General features: G+C 53.6%; 1 protein-coding gene across 3 annotated transcripts; it reads right to left on the reverse strand.

Moving 5' to 3' along the window:
• Positions 1-1214: 1214 nt before the first annotated feature.
• On the reverse strand, positions 1215-16320 carry GCDH (glutaryl-CoA dehydrogenase). Of its 3 annotated transcripts, none has more exons than XM_061564339.1 (13): positions 16183-16320; positions 13272-13374; positions 11657-11755; positions 10904-10945; positions 10021-10164; positions 9473-9535; positions 8296-8466; positions 7234-7363; positions 6460-6679; positions 5680-5783; positions 5208-5333; positions 3719-3879; positions 1215-2630 (listed from the first exon to the last, which is right to left on the reverse strand). In XM_061564339.1, the coding sequence occupies exons 3-13, from the start codon at positions 11751-11753 to the stop codon at positions 2557-2559; spliced, it is 1332 nt and encodes a 443-aa protein (XP_061420323.1). In that variant the 5' UTR covers positions 11754-11755; positions 13272-13374; positions 16183-16320; the 3' UTR covers positions 1215-2556. The 3 variants fall into 3 exon arrangements, with proteins under 3 accessions (XP_061420323.1, XP_061420342.1, XP_061420333.1); XM_061564358.1 differs by lacking the exon at positions 16183-16320 and adding an exon at positions 16156-16178; XM_061564349.1 differs by lacking the exon at positions 16183-16320 and adding an exon at positions 13523-13567.
• Between the last annotated feature and the right edge of the window lie 1545 nt (positions 16321-17865).

The raw sequence follows: 17865 nt of genomic DNA on the forward strand, positions 1-17865 counted from the left end.
CTCGCACGCATCTTGCCGTTCAAGTTGCGCGCTCGCCGCCGCCGGCGGGAGTTGGCACACGCGGTTCAACTTGGGCCGGCTTGTGGCAGGAATGTTTGCACGGCAGTCGCAGATCCACGTTTGCACCGGCGCAACCAGCGAGCGTATTTCTCGGTGTGTGTTGACGGGCAATGGCCCACGCGAATGAGACTGTAATGCTATTCTAACTGTTGCGTGCCCATGAACTCCGTGCAACCCTGTCAGTTATTTACCTATTGAACCGCCGCTCGCACCGCCGTTTCAAGAGTTCTGTGGGTTCCTCCCCACTCCCCCTTACCGCCCGTCCCCCTGTGCCCCACCCCCTTACCATCCAGACTTTGGCCCCCTACTTCGTTAAGCGGCAACTTCAACACAAACCCTCACCTCTTCTTCCACTTGTCTACCCTCTTCCTTCATCCCACCCACCTTCTCCGAGGTCCTCCGTCCCCAGATCACCTGGGATCCGTCCTCTGGTTACTCCCGCCACTCGGACATTGCAAAGTTTGTTCCCCGATATTTCTGCCAACGCTCTCTTACACTGTCATCTCCCTCCCCCCTTGCCACCTACTGTCCCCACTCTGCCGTACAGCATTTGCACCGTTCTCAACCCCATCCTCACGGTTCCTCGCCTGCACGCCGCACATTTATCCCCAGCGTTCCCTCCATCATTGTCCCCCTCGCCCCCCCATCATTACCGCCGCCCTCTTGCAACCGTGCGACCTTGTCCCTGTATTATCCTCCCCCTGCCTATGCGACACCTCGGGGACTTAACACCTGGCAACGATGATTCCTTCCCTCCCAAGGTTTTCACGTTTTGTCCCAAAGCCGAAAACAACCGCGACCGTGCGGATTATTTTCCTGTCTAAATGCGACGGCGTTTAACGCCGCTGCTGCACAGAAGCGGGGGGGGGTGGGGGGGGCATGTTGATCTTAGGCGATGGGCGAGAAGGGGAATGGGTGTTGAGCCTGCGGGTGGGCAGGGAGGTGACGCTAAGGGGTGAGCTGGGTGCTTCCATCCTCCACTTTGGAATCCCCACCAATCGTCCCTTTTCCCCCAAAGCCCTTCTAATAGCCTTGCTCGATTCAAGAAGCGCGTTAATTCATTATTCCTTGCGACCTCAAACGGTGCTGTTTGTTGCAGGCTGTTTAGGCATTTCGGCTTTCTTGGCCTCTGTCAAAATGAAACTGGAGGGCGGTGAAAGTGCAGCGTTTATTTGGTGCAATTCTACACGGTACAAACGCGTCTCGACCACCGGCGGGGGTTATCCCACGCAGCTTGGCACGGGAAAGGATTGTAGCTCGCGACCCATTGTGCCGTGACCACGTTTAATCAACACCTCCGCGTCGAATCCCCATGCCTCTCGTTGGGGAGAAAAGCATCGCGGATTTTCCCAAAGTGAAACAAAAATGCGTGGGCTGAAAAGTAGAGCAAAATCACTCGGGTCTTGGAGCACCATTCCCTTTTAGGGGAACAATGCATGTCGCCATCTCCACCAAGGTTGGGCAACACATCTGTAAATTACGAGAAAAATCCTGGGCTGCTGTAAAAGCACATGTACCAAACAAAATGGAAAACGCCTTAAATACCACACAGACTTTTTTTGCATTCGCAAAAACCATCAGCAATTACTGACTTGCAATGGTCCTCACTTTGCACTTGGGGAAATGCCGATGTGTGTTTTTTTGCGTCGCCGCGTTTTTTCCAACGACTGTGCGCAGTTTGAAACTCGAGGTTTTGCGAAGGTAACGGCGAAGAGTTTAAAACGTGACCCAAGCAACGCACGGACAGCGTTGGACGCAGCGGCCGTCTGGCACAGAAGGCAAAATGAACCGCGCTGATCGCGCGGCAACAACTGTGGAAGGACGGCACACAAACGGGCCCCGTCTCTTGTGATGACGCATCTCACTTGTCCGACATCATTATTAGCGTGGGCATTGCCGCGCAGGACCGTGGCGCGAGTGCGGTCACGGCATTGGCCGCGTTCAAGCATCGCAAAGCCATCGCGACCGACCCCGTGGCTCCACGCCAGAGCCAGTCCGCTCGCTTGCGGGAATCGCGAGTTCAAATCCTGATTGAGAGGGGGGTGGGGGGTTCACACGACCCATCTCTCCAACTTCTTTGTGGGGATGTCATCAGTTGTTGTCCTATGGATAAACTCGTCCTCGACCATAGGAATGTGGGATTTCAACCACGAGCTAAAGTGCAGATGCTTATTTCACTTGGCTGTTATTGTTTGCGGGACCAGTTTAAGTTTTTGTTAAACGAGACTTTAGACCTCTACGGCAGCTGTGGGTGCAAGGCCTGCGTCCTTTCTGTCGTGTCGACACCAGCGGTTAAAGCGGCTGCAGCAGCAGCACTTGCCGCTTGTGCAAAAATTACCGAGCGCGGAGGATGGGGGTGGAGTAGTTGCAGCCGGGGCCTGCACAGAATCATCGACACACAACAGCGAAGCATTCGATTGTCTGGTGCTGCTGGTGGTGGTGCTGCTGCTGCTGCTGGTGGTGCTGGCGATGGCACTGCTCGTGCTGTGGGGCGCGTCACTTTCCGACGGTGAAGGACTGCAGGCCCGTGATGGCGCGGCCCAGGATGAGCGCGTGGATGTCGTGCGTTCCTGTTTGACGCGCGCACAGACACACAATGTTGACGTGTGTGTGTGTGTGGTGCCGTGTTGTGTCGTTAACAGTGTTGTACTGTACTACGGCTGATAATTGTTTTTTTACCCTTTTATCTGGCAACAAAACAGACACCTTTTTTTGCAAGGAGTCATGTTTGCATTGACCACAATACCTGCAGTCGGAATGCAAACAAAAAACACAACTCTGATAATGTATGCACTGTCCTTGAAATTGATTGGTCCACACCCGAGAAAGCTTTCCTTAGAGCCTAGTCTCACATGGTGTTGGACCAGATGACGCCAAAAGGCACACAACTCAAAGACAATGCACCATCAGAGTATTGCATTCTGACTGCAGGTATTGTGGTCAATGCAAACATGACTCCTTGTAGAAAAGGTGTCAGTTTTGTTGCCAGATAAAAGGGTAAAAAACCAATGATCATATTTTGCTACTGGCAAATGAGGTTCCAATGGTGTAAATGCTTACCCCGAGCTCTCATACTCTGATGGTGCATTATCTTTGAGTTGTGCGCCTTTTGGCGTCATCTGGTCCAACACCATGTGAGACTAGGCTCTTAAGGAAAGCTGTCTCGGGTGTGGACCAATCAACTTCAAGGACAGTGCATACATTATCAGAGTTGTGTTTTTTGTTTGCATTCCGACTACAGGTATTGTGGTCAATGCAAACATGACTCCTTGTAAAAAAGGGTGTCAGTTTTGTTGCCAGATAAAAGGATAACAAAAACAATTATCATATTTTGCTACTGGCAAATGAGGTTCCAATGGTGTAAATGCTTACCCCGAGCTCTCATACTTTGATGGTGCAACACCACGTGAGACTAGGCTCTCAGGAAAGCTGTCTCGGGTGTGGACCAATCAACTTCAAGGACAGTGCATACATTATCAGAGTTGTGTTTTTTGTTTGCATTCCGACTACAGGTATTGTGGTCAATGCAAACATGACTCCTTGTAAAAAAAAGGTTGTCAGTTTTGTTGCCAGATAAAAGGGTAAAAAAACAATTATCATATTTTGCTCCTGGCAAATGAGGTTCCAATGGTGCACTCCGGCTGCCACGCTGCGATACCTTCGTAGGTGTTGACGGCCTCCAGGTTGAGGACGTGTCGGATGACGTGGTACTCGTCAGCAATGCCGTTGCCGCCCAGCATGTCACGTGCTGTGCGGGCGATATCCAGCGACTTGCCACACGAGTTCCTCTTCAGCATCGAGATCATCTCCGGTGCCGCCCTGACACGACACAAACGCACGCACGTAAGATAAAGATCTTTGTTACTGCAGCTACATACTATTAACGTTCCTTCCCTTTATTAACGTTACCCCTATCCCCTCCCTTTGATGCTGCTAATCCTGCATAATGCACGGGCATAATGACTTTAAACCCCTCGCCAAACCTCCTACGCATTTCACAAGTAGTACTAATCGCATATCTGCATTTGCCATAAACTATGCTAAATTCCTCTTGATATGCAAATTATTTTGTCAAGGCGCTCTTCGCCCCTCCATCCCAGCTTAAATAGTCGCTCCAAGCCTGGGGCGTGTCATTCAGACTCTGTCTTCTCGACTAGACCTGTTCTCCACCTGAGGACGGCTGCTTGCGTTGTGGCCGAAACGTCTTGAGAATTATTTTATTATGTTTTATTTTTATTATTTTATTATTTACATTCTACGTGACTTTACCGAAAGAACCAAGAAGAAGACAAAGATCCCCTGTATAACCTTAGACTGTTGGGGCAAGTGATGTTCGCGAGCGCCTTGAAAGGCTGGCGCAGCACACGAGGGGGTGGGTGACCAATACCACAGCCAAGGCGATGTTTACAAATCGCACCAGATACTCATTTGAGGCCGAATCGGCCTAGGGGAGACCAAGGACTGGTTCGGATAATCGTCACTGGTGTTGGCCGTGAGCACGAATTGAACCCGGGTCGACGAGTTTGTAGCGCAGCGCGCTAATCACTATACGACCGCTCTTCAAAAAGACGTACATACTCCAGTCACTCGCTCACAAGTGGTCAATGGCCTAATCAGCGCTCTTTTATTGCTACTACCATGGTTACCGTGCCCACGAACTTCACTCATCTATTGCTCCACCCATGTCGAGCACTCGGTCTACCAGACACGGCTTCGTCTGAGCCACAATGTGTTTGACGCCACAACACTGCCGGTCACAACACTGCCCCCTTTCTGCTTCTTCCCTCGCACTGCTGCACTCTGGAATTCCCTCCCACCGTCTCTTTCCCGAAGCCATGACAATAAACCACCTTGCTCAATTACAAAAACGCAATTAACTTATCCACTGCAATTTTGAAAGTGCCGTTCGTTGCTGGCCGCTTGGCATTTTGAGCCTTTGCTCAGCAACTCAAACACAATCATGCACATTTTCACACTTGGGCACTTGCACACACGAACGCACAACACACCCGTGATGCGTGCGTGCGGGTGGGTGGGTGCGGGTTGAGTGGGTGGGTGCGGGTTGAGTGGGTGGGTGCGTGTTGAGTGGGTGGGTGCGGGTTGAGTGGGTGGGTGAGTGTTGAGTGGGTGAGCGAGCGTCAACGCACAGGCCCTGGTCCTTGAGCCGTCCCAGCTGTACGCAGGCCTGCAGGCCCAGCGAGATCTCCGTGATCATGTCGGCCAGCTTCTTCTGCACCAGCTGGTTCCTCGCCAGCGGCACGCCGAACTGCATGCTGCGTGACGACACAGTGACACGGCGCTCTGAGAGTAGTGCTCCCCTGTGAGCAACAGCGATCTTTCCGTAGGCGAAAGTCAACGCCCAGGGTCGCCACTTTTTCCACTGCAAACCGGACCCGGGTGGGTTCCTCGGTCTATCTACACCGCGAATTTGACTGGAAGAAAGTTCAACACGGCAGCAGCAGCGGCGGCGGTACCAGATCTCGGCACAAATCAATTCCAGCAAACCCGAACACAGATGCCAAATTTCCCGGACTGCCCGGGCGAAACCGGGACGGGTGGTGGCCTACCCGAATCACGGTGTCCCTGCAGAGGACTCTCGAATCGCCGGTGCCCACTCACCGGTCCAGCGTGTACTGCCGCGCCGTGTGGAAGCAGAACTCGGCGGCGCCCAGAGCCCCCCACGCGATCCCGTAGCGAGCATTGTTGAGGCAGCCGAAGGGGCCCTGGAGCGGGAGACCGGTGTCTCTTTATCACGTCGCCCAACGACAGGTCACCCGACATCACCTCTCGTAGCTTGACATCACTTAACGGAGCTAACGTCGCGTAACATCGCCTTATGTCGGCTAACATCATTTAACATTACTTATGTTCCACCAAAGAGTACTAAGCCACGAAGGAAGGTTTCCTTACATGAAACACACGCATTGCATTCTATATTCACACTCGTGAAAAATCTGGAATTCCGTTGCACATAACGACCGTCTAATTGTGTTGGGCACTGGATCTAGACCAGAGGTCGCAATCAGGTATCCGATACCCGTACCCTACCCAATACCCGGCTACCCGTACCCAGCCGGGTACGGGTAGCCGTTTGCGACCCTGGTGCGGTACGGGTGCGGGTAGGCCGTGAGTCACTGGTGAGTAACCGTTTGTCACTTATTTCGTGTAGGGTACGGGTAGGGAACGAGTACCCGTACCCAGCCGGGTACGGGTACCCAGCCGGGTACGGGTACCCATTTGCGACCCTGGTGCGGCCGGGTACGGGTAAGGAATAAAAACCCGTTTGCGACCTCTGATCTAGACGCTCAGTCTCATCCCCATGAGCCTCCGTCTCTCTCCCGCGTGTTTGTTTGTTTGTTTGGCTCGGCTGCCCGTGGCCCCGTTCACCGGGACACTCACCGCGAGCCCCGACACGCCGGGCAGGAGGTTCTCGGCCGGGACCTCGACGTCCTCCATGACGATCATGCCGGTGACCGACGCTCGCAGGGAGAATTTGCCGTTGATTTTCGGCGCCGATAGGCCCGCCATGCCGCGTTCCAGCACGAAGCCTCTCACCCGCCCATCCTCTTGCGTCTTGGCCCAAACCACAAAGACGTCGGCGATTGGCGAGTTGGTGATCCTGCGGTACAGCGTGGGTCAACCACGTCGCCATTCGTGAGTCAACCACGTCGCCATTCGTGAGTGTATCAAGTCATTCGTTTAGCAAGTCGTTCGATCATAAAGTCATTTAGGAATCAATATCAAGCATCGTGTCGCGTCGTGTTCGATTGATGTCCAGGATAAGTGGACACAGCTTGCATGAGAGGTGAGTAAAATTGACTGTGCCTCACTGATTGCAGTGATGCGTGATCCATCACTCGCACTACATTGTGCTCTTTCGCATGGTTCTGTGCGAGTCCATGGATCTCCAAGTGAGTTTAAGCCTCATTGTGAGTCTACGGCGAGCCTCGTAGTGACTGCAGTGAAGTGTAATCCATCACTTCACTCGCATCATCGACCATATCCCGATCACGCCCGCTTGCGCAGGACGTAACACACGAAATCCGTATGGCGGCTACAGACGCCATCTAATGGCTGCTCCAAACTCAACGTGTTGCGTGCGTGCGTGCAGCGCGTTAAGCAGCGGGGATGATGACCACGCGGTGCGTGCGGTGTGTGCGCGTCTGCCCTCACCACGTCTTGGTGCCGGTGAGCGTGTAGGTGTTGCTGCTGGCGTTGTAGCGCGCCCGCGTCTCCATTCCGCCCGGGTCGCTGCCGTGATTCGGCTCCGTGAGGCCGAAGCAACCGACGATCTCTCCCTTCGCTGCAACGATCACGGACCATGGTCTATCAACTGCCGGATGAAGGCCCTCCCCATCATCCTCCTCATCGCGAGCTGTGGAATTATCCACTGCTGCGCCTTTTTTGGGTTTAGTTTGTTGCCCTTCCGATGATCACGGTTGGCTACGTACGGTGCGAAAGAAGTTCCACATGCGAGTCGCGGTGCATCCATGCCCAAAACTCGGTGACCCGGAGCAGTGCTAACAGGGTGAGGTTTGCAAATTGTGTTATACCCTGACAGCTGACGAGAGAGCAGAACCTGATCTGATGTCCCAATCCATCCCCACTTAAAAGCAACACACACCCCATCTCACACCAAACGTAGATTGTCATCAGAAAAAATGATGGTTGTGAAGACTGCATTCATGTCCGAGGTAGTTTAAACGGCCCGATTACCGCAGTAACCAGCGCTTTTCAATGTTTTTACGCTTGTGCTCTGAACATCGCTAAAAACGGCAATATCCAACGAACAAGCCAAATAAAATTTCGATTTAAAGCTTTCGTGACTGCAGGGATTCATCTTATTGGTTCTTTCGGTAAAGTCACGTAGAAAGGAAATAATAAAATAATAAAAATAAAACATAGTAATTTTATTATGTTTTATTTTTTTTATTTTATTATTTCCCTTCTACGTAATTTGGCTTCATCTTCTTGGTTCTTTCGGCAAAGTCACGTAGAAGGGAAATAATAAAATAATAAAAATAAAACATTACAATTAAAAAAATAAACAAATACAAATAAAACAATCATTTTATTATGTTTTCATTTTATTATTTCCCTTCTACGTGACTTTACCGAAAGAACAAAGAAGATGAAGCCAAATTAAGTATTGATGCTCATCTGCTGGCGTCCGCACAGAACCGGCCAAACCAATGCAAGGACCTCGCTATCGACGAGGTCGCCGTGACATCTCACCGAGCCGCGGCAGGTACTTGAGGCGCTGCTGCTCGGAGCCGTAGGCGTGGATGGGGTGCATGACGAGGGAGGACTGCACGCTCATCACGGAGCGGTAGCCGCTGTCCACACGCTCCACCTCGCGCGCGATCAGCCCGTACGCCACGGACGAGACGCCCGCACAGCCGTAGCCTGCGGTGCACGGGGAGATGACGCATGGGGACACAAACGAGGACACGGGAGGATGCACAGTGGCCCACACGGGGTGATGCATGGGGACACGGGGAGATGCACGTGGAGACACATTGGGACACAAACGGGGACACGGCAGAGGTCGCAATCGGGTACCCGATACCCGTACCCTACCCGATACCCATACCCGGCCGGGTACGGGTACCCGTTTGCGACCCTGGTGCGGCCGGGTACGGGTACGGGTAGGCCGTGAGTCACTGGTGAGTAACCGTTTGTCACTCATTTCCCAACGTCTTGTCTCTTCTCACAATTCAAGTTCCTAGAATCAACCCACCCGCGCCCGCAACATGGCTTCATCCCAGAGGTCGCAATCGGGTACCCGTACCCTACCCGATACCCGTCTACCCGTACCCGACATGGTATCGGGTAGGGTACGGGTACCCGTTTGCGACCCTGGTGCGGCCGGGTACGGGTAAGGAATCAAAACCCGTTTGCGACCTCTGGGACACGGGAAGATGCACAGGGGCCCACACGGGAAGATTCATGGGGACACGGGGAGACACATCGGGACTTACAGGGATGCAAGGGAGATACAGAGGGACACGCGAAGACAGGGACGTAGAGACTCGGCGAGTCACAGGGACATGGGTACAAGAGGACAATGAGGGTGTGAGGACAGGAGAGCAGTGGACATGGGAATTCAGGGACACAGACCCACATGAACACAGGTATGTGGAGATATAGTGACGTGAAAACGGATGTGTGAACAAGGGGACTGGAGTTGCAGGAATCAAGGGGGCATGGGGATAAGGGGATGATGTGGAGACACGGGGATCCAGGGACACAAATGAGAACATGGGGACATGGAGACGCAGGGAACAGGGACACGGGGTGCAGACACTCGCACGTGCACTGGTGATTGGTTGGTACGAATTCTCTACGCTTGCTGTGCGTGGTTGGGCTCATCGCCCCGTGTGTGCACTCGCTGTGTAAACCCTGCACGCACCTTTGATCGTTGGGCCCAGCACTCCCATCTCACCCATTTCTGACACGATCTCCCGGTCGAACACTGCAGATGCATAACCACAATAAATATGCAAACATACACGAACATTTTGATCGAAAGCTTTCGTGACTGCAGGGATTCATATTCTTGGTTCTTTCGGTAAAGTCACGTAGAAGGGAGATAATAAAATGATATAAAAAAAATTTCATGACGTTTCGACTGCAACACAAGCAATCGTCATCAGGTGTGAAATCCACAGCAAGAAATGTTTCTTCTCTCTCTTGCAGTCGAAATGTCGTGAGATTTTTTTGTTGTTTTATATTTATATTATTTTGTTATCTCCCTTCTACGTGACTTTACCGAAAGAACCAAGAATATACACGAAACACATTCTAGAAACGAGCACGAACACATTCTAGACACGCGTATCTATCACGACTTTCACGCTGCCGTTTCTTGCTGGCCGCTTCGTGCGCTGCCCGTGTCACGCAGTCGGCACGTGTCACGCAGCAGTTGTGACGCAGCACGTTTCGCCGGGGGGGGGGCACCTTCGTTGCGGTTGGCCATGAGCACACGCGGCATGAGCTTGTCCTGGCAGTACGTGCGGAACGAATCTCGGATCATCACCTCCTCCTCCGTCAGCAGCGACTCCATGCACAGCCCGTCGCGCCAGCTGAACAGCGGGGCCGAGTCTACACACACACACAAAGACAGCCTTAACAAACTGTTGGGGCAAGTGCTGTTAGCGAGTAGCACCTATGAAGCCCCGAACAGCACATGAGGGGGTGGGTGGCCAGCACCATGATTACACATGGCACCAGGTATTCATTTGATGCCGAGTCAACCTAGGGGAGGGCCCAGGACCGGTTCTGATAATCATCACCGGTGTTGGCCGTGAGCGGAAATCTAACTCGGGTCGTCAGGTTCGTAACGCAGTGTGCTGTTCGTGACACTACCGCTCGCCACAAAGACAAAGATCCCCTGTATAGACTTAACAGACTGTAGGGGCAAGTGCTGTTAGCAAGCACCTATGAAGGCCGGAACGGTACACGAGGGGGTGGGTGGCCAGCACCACGCCCGACCGCCTTTGTCTCCCCAGTGGCGATGTTTACACACCGCACCGGGTACTCATTTGAGGCTGAGTCGACCTAGGGGAGGCCCGGGACCGGTTCAGATAATCGTCACTGGTGTTGGCTGTGAGCGGGAATCGAACCCGGGTCGCCAGGTTCGTAGCGCAGCACGCTAACCGCTACACTACCGCTCCCCACACACACATGCGCACAGACATGCACTGCAGTTGCCCACCCAGTTCCTACCTCCGTATTTGACAGAATTCAATGTAGGGCAGTCGGGGTGATTTGATGACCCAACACTCGCTAATTCACTCCAGTCACTCGCTCGCCAAACTCGTGAGATGTGTCATGTCCTCACCTTTGGCCTTGCCTTGCCCTGCCTTCCCATCCTCAGATTTTCCTAGGGTCAAAAGTTTAGAGACATTACAAGCGATTAACAATCATGTGCGGCCTCAGCGTTACGCAACCGGCCACATCGTCAATGTATTGTTACGCTTGTTACCCTCGCCGACTCGAGGGTATTTATTTTTGTTCGTGTTTTTTCCAGCGGGGAGCAATCGCCGCTCTGCGTTTTCCAATCGCGGTGCGATGTTTCCCATTTAACAAATGTGGACCATGACCCCTGGCACACCATGGCCTCCACTCTCCATCCTCGTGGTGTCACGGGACTTTTAACGTCCAACTGCGAGTGAAGCAGACGGCCAGCAGTTTATTTTTTTGACAGTAACTATGCACACCGCAGTAATAACCAGGGCGGCCGCTGGATTTAGACCGCTGGGCCATGACAAAGCAATCGCCTGGCAACGCGTTTAAAAATACGCTGTTAAGTAACGGCACCGTTTATTCTTGGCAGCAAGGTTACCGAGTGGAATGCCGTGATGACGTTGGATGTTGATGACCCGTTGAGATGGATCACTTTGTTCGTTATGCCATGATTGTGGTGATGATGATGATGTTGATGATAATAATTGGGGTCAGCGATGGTAGGATGATGGTGACTTTTGAATAATTAAGATCATCACCAAGGATGTGAATGACCGCGACATTGGACAATAATGTTGAACATGATTATGACGATCGAGGCGATGACTGTGATGCCCTCTTCGCATACCCTGAGTAGCTGTAGCGGATGCTGTGCCGTGTCTCCTGGTCACTCCTCTCAGCAGCTGCCCCAACAGCGCGGGAGCTCTCGCCCGGTATGCGAGCATGACTGCACACGCAGGAGGCACCATCGTCATCACCACCACCACCGACATCGCCACCATCACACCTCCATCCATCAACCACCATCACCACCATCATCAAAACTACCACCATTACATCATCCATCAACTACCATCATCAACATCAAAACCACCATCACCACTTCCATCATCATCATCAAAACTACCACCATTACATCCTCCATTCATCACCACCATCATCAAAACCACCACAATCATCAAAACCACCACCACCATCACCACCTCCATCCATCATCATCATCAAAACCACCACCATCACCACCTCCATCCATCATCATTATCAAAACCACCACCATCATCAAAACCACCACCACCATCACCACCTCCATCCATCATCATCAAAACCACCACCATCACCACCTCCATCCATCATCATCATCAAAACCACCACCATCACACCTCCATCCATCAACCACCATCACCACTTCCACCATCACCACCATAATCAAAACTACCACCATCACATCCTCCATCAACCACCATCATCAACATCAAAACCACCATCACCACTTCCATCATCATCATCATCATCAAAACTACCACCATCACATCATCCATCATCATCAAAACCACCACCATCACCACCTCCATCCATCATCATCAAAACCACGACTATCACCACCACCTCCATCATTACCACCATTGGGTGCTTCTCATCCTCAGCCGTGATATGTCCCACTGCTGGTAAGCGGTCAACATTTCTCACGCTCCACAACAGTCCACATCCGTCTCAACCTGTTGAGGATGGCGATGTTGGTGGCTGATGTTGGTCATGCCAGAGTGATGGTGATGATGGTGGCTGATGTTGGTGATGCCAGAATGATGGTGTTGATGTTGGTGATGCCAGTGATGATGATGTTGAAGCCAGAGTGACGATAACGACGATGACCGGTGTTGATGATGCTTGCGTGATGATGGTGTTGGTGGCTGATGTTGGTGATGCCAGAATGATGGTGATGATGTTGATGATGCCAGAATGATGATGTTGATGTTGGTGATGCCAGTGATGATGGTGTTGGTGGCTGATGTTGATGATACCAGCGTGATGGTGATGATGATGTTGAGGGGGTATGATGATGATGTTGGTGATGCCAGTGATGATGGTGATGATGATGTTGAGGGGCTATGATGATGATGTTGGTGATGCCAGTGATGATGGTGATGATGATGTTGAGGGGCTATGATGATGATGTTGGTGATGCCAGTGATGATGGTGATGATGATGTTGAGGGGCTATGATGATGATGTTGGTGATGCCAGTGATGATGATGTTGAGGGGCTATGATGATGATGTTGGTGATGCCAGTGATGATGGTGATGATGATGTTGAGGGGGTATGATGATGATGTTGGTGGTGCCAGTGATGATGGTGGTGATGATGTTGAGGGGCTATGCTGACGATATTGGTGATGTCAGCGTGATGGTGATGATGATGTTGAGGGGCTATGATGACGCCAAAGACGTGACAGGAGCGCACTTCACCTGTAGTTGACTCTCGTCACCTTCGTGGCAAATCGCGGAACACTCCTCCACCACTGTAGCCACTCCAACCAATCACCACGCACAGCAGCAGCTGGATCGCTCTCTGAGGAGATGGGGGTGGTGGGGAAGGTGCTGATCGTGAGTCCGTGACCCCAACAGCTCCTTGCGAGACAACCTTTACTCACCCTCACCTCTTCACGACACGATCCTCGTCTGGTGAGACCTCGTCTGTGGAGACAGCCTCGACTCACCTCTTCACGACCCTCGTCTGTGGAGACAATCTCGTCTGTGGAGCTGTGGAGACAGACAACCTCCCCTCACCTCTTCACGGCACGATCCTCGCCTGTGTAGACAGACCACCTCCCCTCACCTCACCTCACCTCCCCTCACCTCACCCCCTCACCTCCCCTTACCTCACCTCACCCCCTCACCTCCCCTCGCCTCACCCCCTCACCTCCCCTCACCTCACCTCACCTCCCCTCTCCTCTTCACCAGGACACGACCCTCGCCTGTGTAGACACGAACCCCTCACCTCCCCTCCCCTCACCTCACCACCTCCCCTCACCTCACCTCTTCACCACAACACGAGACCCTCCCCTCACCTCTTCACCACAACACGAGACCCTCCCCTCACCTCTTCACCACAACACGAGACCCTCCCCTCACCTCTTCACCACAACACGAGACCCTCCCCTCACCTCTTCACCACAACACGATACCCTCCCCTCACCTCTTCACCACAACACGAGACCCTCCCCTCACCTCTTCACCACAACACGAGACCCTCCCCTCACCTCTTCACCACAACACGAGACCCTCCCCTCACCTCTTCACCACAACACGAGACCCTCCCCTCACCTCTTCACCACAACACGAGACCCTCCCCTCACCTCTTCACCACAACACGAGACCCTCCCCTCACCTCTTCACCACAACACGAGACCCTCCCCTCACCTCTTCACCACAACACGAGACCCTCCCCTCACCTCTTCACCACAACACGAGACCCTCCCCTCACCTCTTCACCACAACACGAGACCCTCCCCTCACCTCTTCACCACAACACGAGACCCTCCCCTCACCTCTTCACCACAACACGAGACCCTCCCCTCACCTCTTCACCACAACACGAGACCCTCCCCTCACCTCTTCACCACAACACGAGACCCTCCCCTCACCTCTTCACCACAACACGAGACCCTCCCCTCACCTCTTCACCACAACACGAGACCCTCCCCTCACCTCTTCACCACAACACGAGACCCTCCCCTCACCTCTTCACCACAACACGAGACCCTCCCCTCACCTCTTCACCACAACACGAGACCCTCCCTCACCTCTTCACCACAACACGAGACCCTCCCCTCACCTCTTCACCACAACACGAGACCCTCCCCTCACCTCTTCACCACAACACGAGACCCTCCCCCCTTCACCACAACACGAGACCCTCACCTCTTCACCACAACACGAGACCCTCACCTCTTCACCACAACACGAGACCCTCACCTCTTCACCACAACACGAGACCCTCACCTCTTCACCACAACACGAGACCCTCACCTCTTCACCACAACACGAGACCCTCACCTCTTCACCACAACACGAGACCCTCACCTCTTCACCACAACACGAGACCCTCACCTCTTCACCACAACACGAGACCCTCACCTCTTCACCACAACACGAGACCCTCACCTCTTCACCACAACACGAGACCCTCCCCTCACCTCTTCACCACAACACGAGACCCTCCCCTCACCTCTTCACCACAACACGAGACCCTCCCCTCACCTCTTCACCACAACACGAGACCCTCCCCTCACCTCTTCACCACAACACGAGACCCTCCCCTCACCTCTTCACCACAACACGAGACCCTCACCTCTTCACCACAACACGAGACCCTCACCTCTTCACCACAACACGAGACCCTCACCTCTTCACCACAACACGAGACCCTCACCTCTTCACCACAACACGAGACCCTCACCTCTTCACCACAACACGAGACCCTCACCTCTTCACCACAACACGAGACCCTCACCTCTTCACCACAACACGAGACCCTCACCTCTTCACCACAACACGAGACCCTCACCTCTTCACCACAACACGAGACCCTCACCTCTTCACCACAACACGAGACCCTCACCTCTTCACCACAACACGAGACCCTCACCTCTTCACCACAACACGAGACCCTCACCTCTTCACCACAACACGAGACCCTCACCTCTTCACCACAACACGAGACCCTCACCTCTTCACCACAACACGAGACCCTCACCTCTTCACCACAACACGAGACCCTCACCTCTTCACCACAACACGAGACCCTCACCTCTTCACCACAACACGAGACCCTCACCTCTTCACCACAACACGAGACCCTCACCTCTTCACCACAACACGAGACCCTCACCTCTTCACCACAACACGAGACCCTCACCTCTTCACCACAACACGAGACCCTCACCTCTTCACCACAACACGAGACCCTCACCTCTTCACCACAACACGAGACCCTCACCTCTTCACCACAACACGAGACCCTCACCTCTTCACCACAACACGAGACCCTCACCTCTTCACCACAACACGAGACCCTCACCTCTTCACCACAACACGAGACCCTCGCCTCTTCACCACAACACGAGACCCTCACCTCTTCACCACAACACGAGACCCTCACCTCTTCACCACAACACGAGACCCTCACCTCTTCACCACAACACGAGACCCTCACCTCTTCACCACAACACGAGACCCTCGCCTCTTCACCACAACACGAGACCCTCGCCTCTTCACCACAACACGAGACCCTCACCTCTTCACCACAACACGAGACCCTCACCTCTTCACCACAACACGAGACCCTCACCTCTTCACCACAACACGAGACCCTCACCTCTTCACGGCATCTGCGGTGCGGGTGGCGGCTGTTGGTGACACCGGCAGAGCCCCCTTTACATTACCTACAACGGATACGCGGCGGCTCACTCCGTCCCTGCGGTGCCCATGCGCGCTGGGAAATTGGAACGGCACTCCTCCTGCGTCCTGATTGGTCGAGGCGGGGGGTGTGGGCAAGGGGCGGGGCCCGGACGATACCAACTCGATTGCGCGTTATTCACACCCCTCCAGCCTCCCTATAGTGGTACACTCCTAAGCGAACTCAGTCCACAACTTCGTAACTCGAATTGTAAAACACATTCCTCCTGCGGAGGGAGCTGGTAGGAACGTCGGGTTGCTCGGTCAATGGCCTGCAGGGTCAACGGCGGCGTGGTGTATTCCGCAAATATGCCCGACTGTGAGGGCGGGCACAAGCCGGCGTGAGTAGGTTACACGTTGAGTTTTATAAGGGCATCACGGGGTGACCAGCCCCTCCCCACCCAGCCCCACCCCCCACCCAGCCCCACCCTCCCCACCCAGCCCCTCCCCACCCTCCCCACCCAGGAGGGTAGGGGGTGGGAGGGGTGGGGCTGGGTGGGGGGTGGGAGGGGTAGGGAGGGTGGAGCTGGGTGGGGGGCTGGGTGGGGAGGGTGGGGAGGGGCTGGGTGGGGAGGGGCTGGTCACCCCGTGGTGCCCTTATAAAACTCAACGTTTAACCTACTCACGCCGGCTTGGTAGAGTCGACTTCCCCCCCTACCCCTACACGTGTGTGATTGGTAGAGTTCACTTCCTACCCCTGCACGTGTGCGACTTGGTAGAGTTCACTTCCTACCCCTGCACATGTGCGACTTGGTACAGTCCACTTCCTACCCCTGCACGTGTGCGACTTGGTACAGTCCACTTCCTACCCCTGCCCGTGTGTGACTTGGTAGAGTTCACTTCCTACCCCTGCACGTGTGTGACTTGGTAGAGTTCACTTCCTACCCCTGCACGTGTGTGACTTGGTACAGTCCACTTCCTACCCCTACACGTGTGTGACTTGGTAGAGTTCACTTCCTATCCCTGCACGTGTGTGACTTGGTACAGTCCACTTCCTACCCCTGCACGTGTGTGACTTGGTACAGTCCACTTCCTACCCCTGCACGTGTGTGACTTGGTAGAGTTCACTTCCTATCCCTGCACGTGTGTGACTTGGTAGAGTTCACTTCCTACCCCTGCACGTGTGTGACTTGGTACAGTCCACTTCCTACCCCTACACGTGTGTGACTTGGTAGAGTTCACTTCCTACCCCTACACATGTGTGACTTGGTAGAGTTCACTTCCTACCCCTGCACGTGTGTGACTTGGTACAGTCCACTTCTACCCCTACACGTGTGTGACTTGGTACAGTCCACTTCATACCCCTACACGTGTGTGACTTGGTACAGTCCACTTCCTACCCCTACACGTGTGTGACTTGGTAGAGTTCACTTCCTACCCCTGCACGTGTGTGACTTGGTAGAGTTCACTTCCTACCCCTGCACGTGTGTGACTTGGTACAGTCCACTTCCGACCCCTACACGTGTGTGACTTGGTAGAGTTCACTTCCTACCCCTACACGTGTGTGACTTGGTACAGTCCACTTCCGACCCCTACACGTGTGTGACTTGGTACAGTCCACTTCCTACCCCTGCACGTGTGTGACTTGGTAGAGTTCACTTCC

The sequence above is a fragment of the Lethenteron reissneri genome, chromosome 4 (genome assembly GCF_015708825.2).
Source record: "Lethenteron reissneri isolate LAM-NWPU_2019-01 chromosome 4, ASM1570882v1, whole genome shotgun sequence".
In the NCBI taxonomy this organism is placed as follows: Eukaryota; Metazoa; Chordata; class Hyperoartia; order Petromyzontiformes; family Petromyzontidae; genus Lethenteron; species Lethenteron reissneri.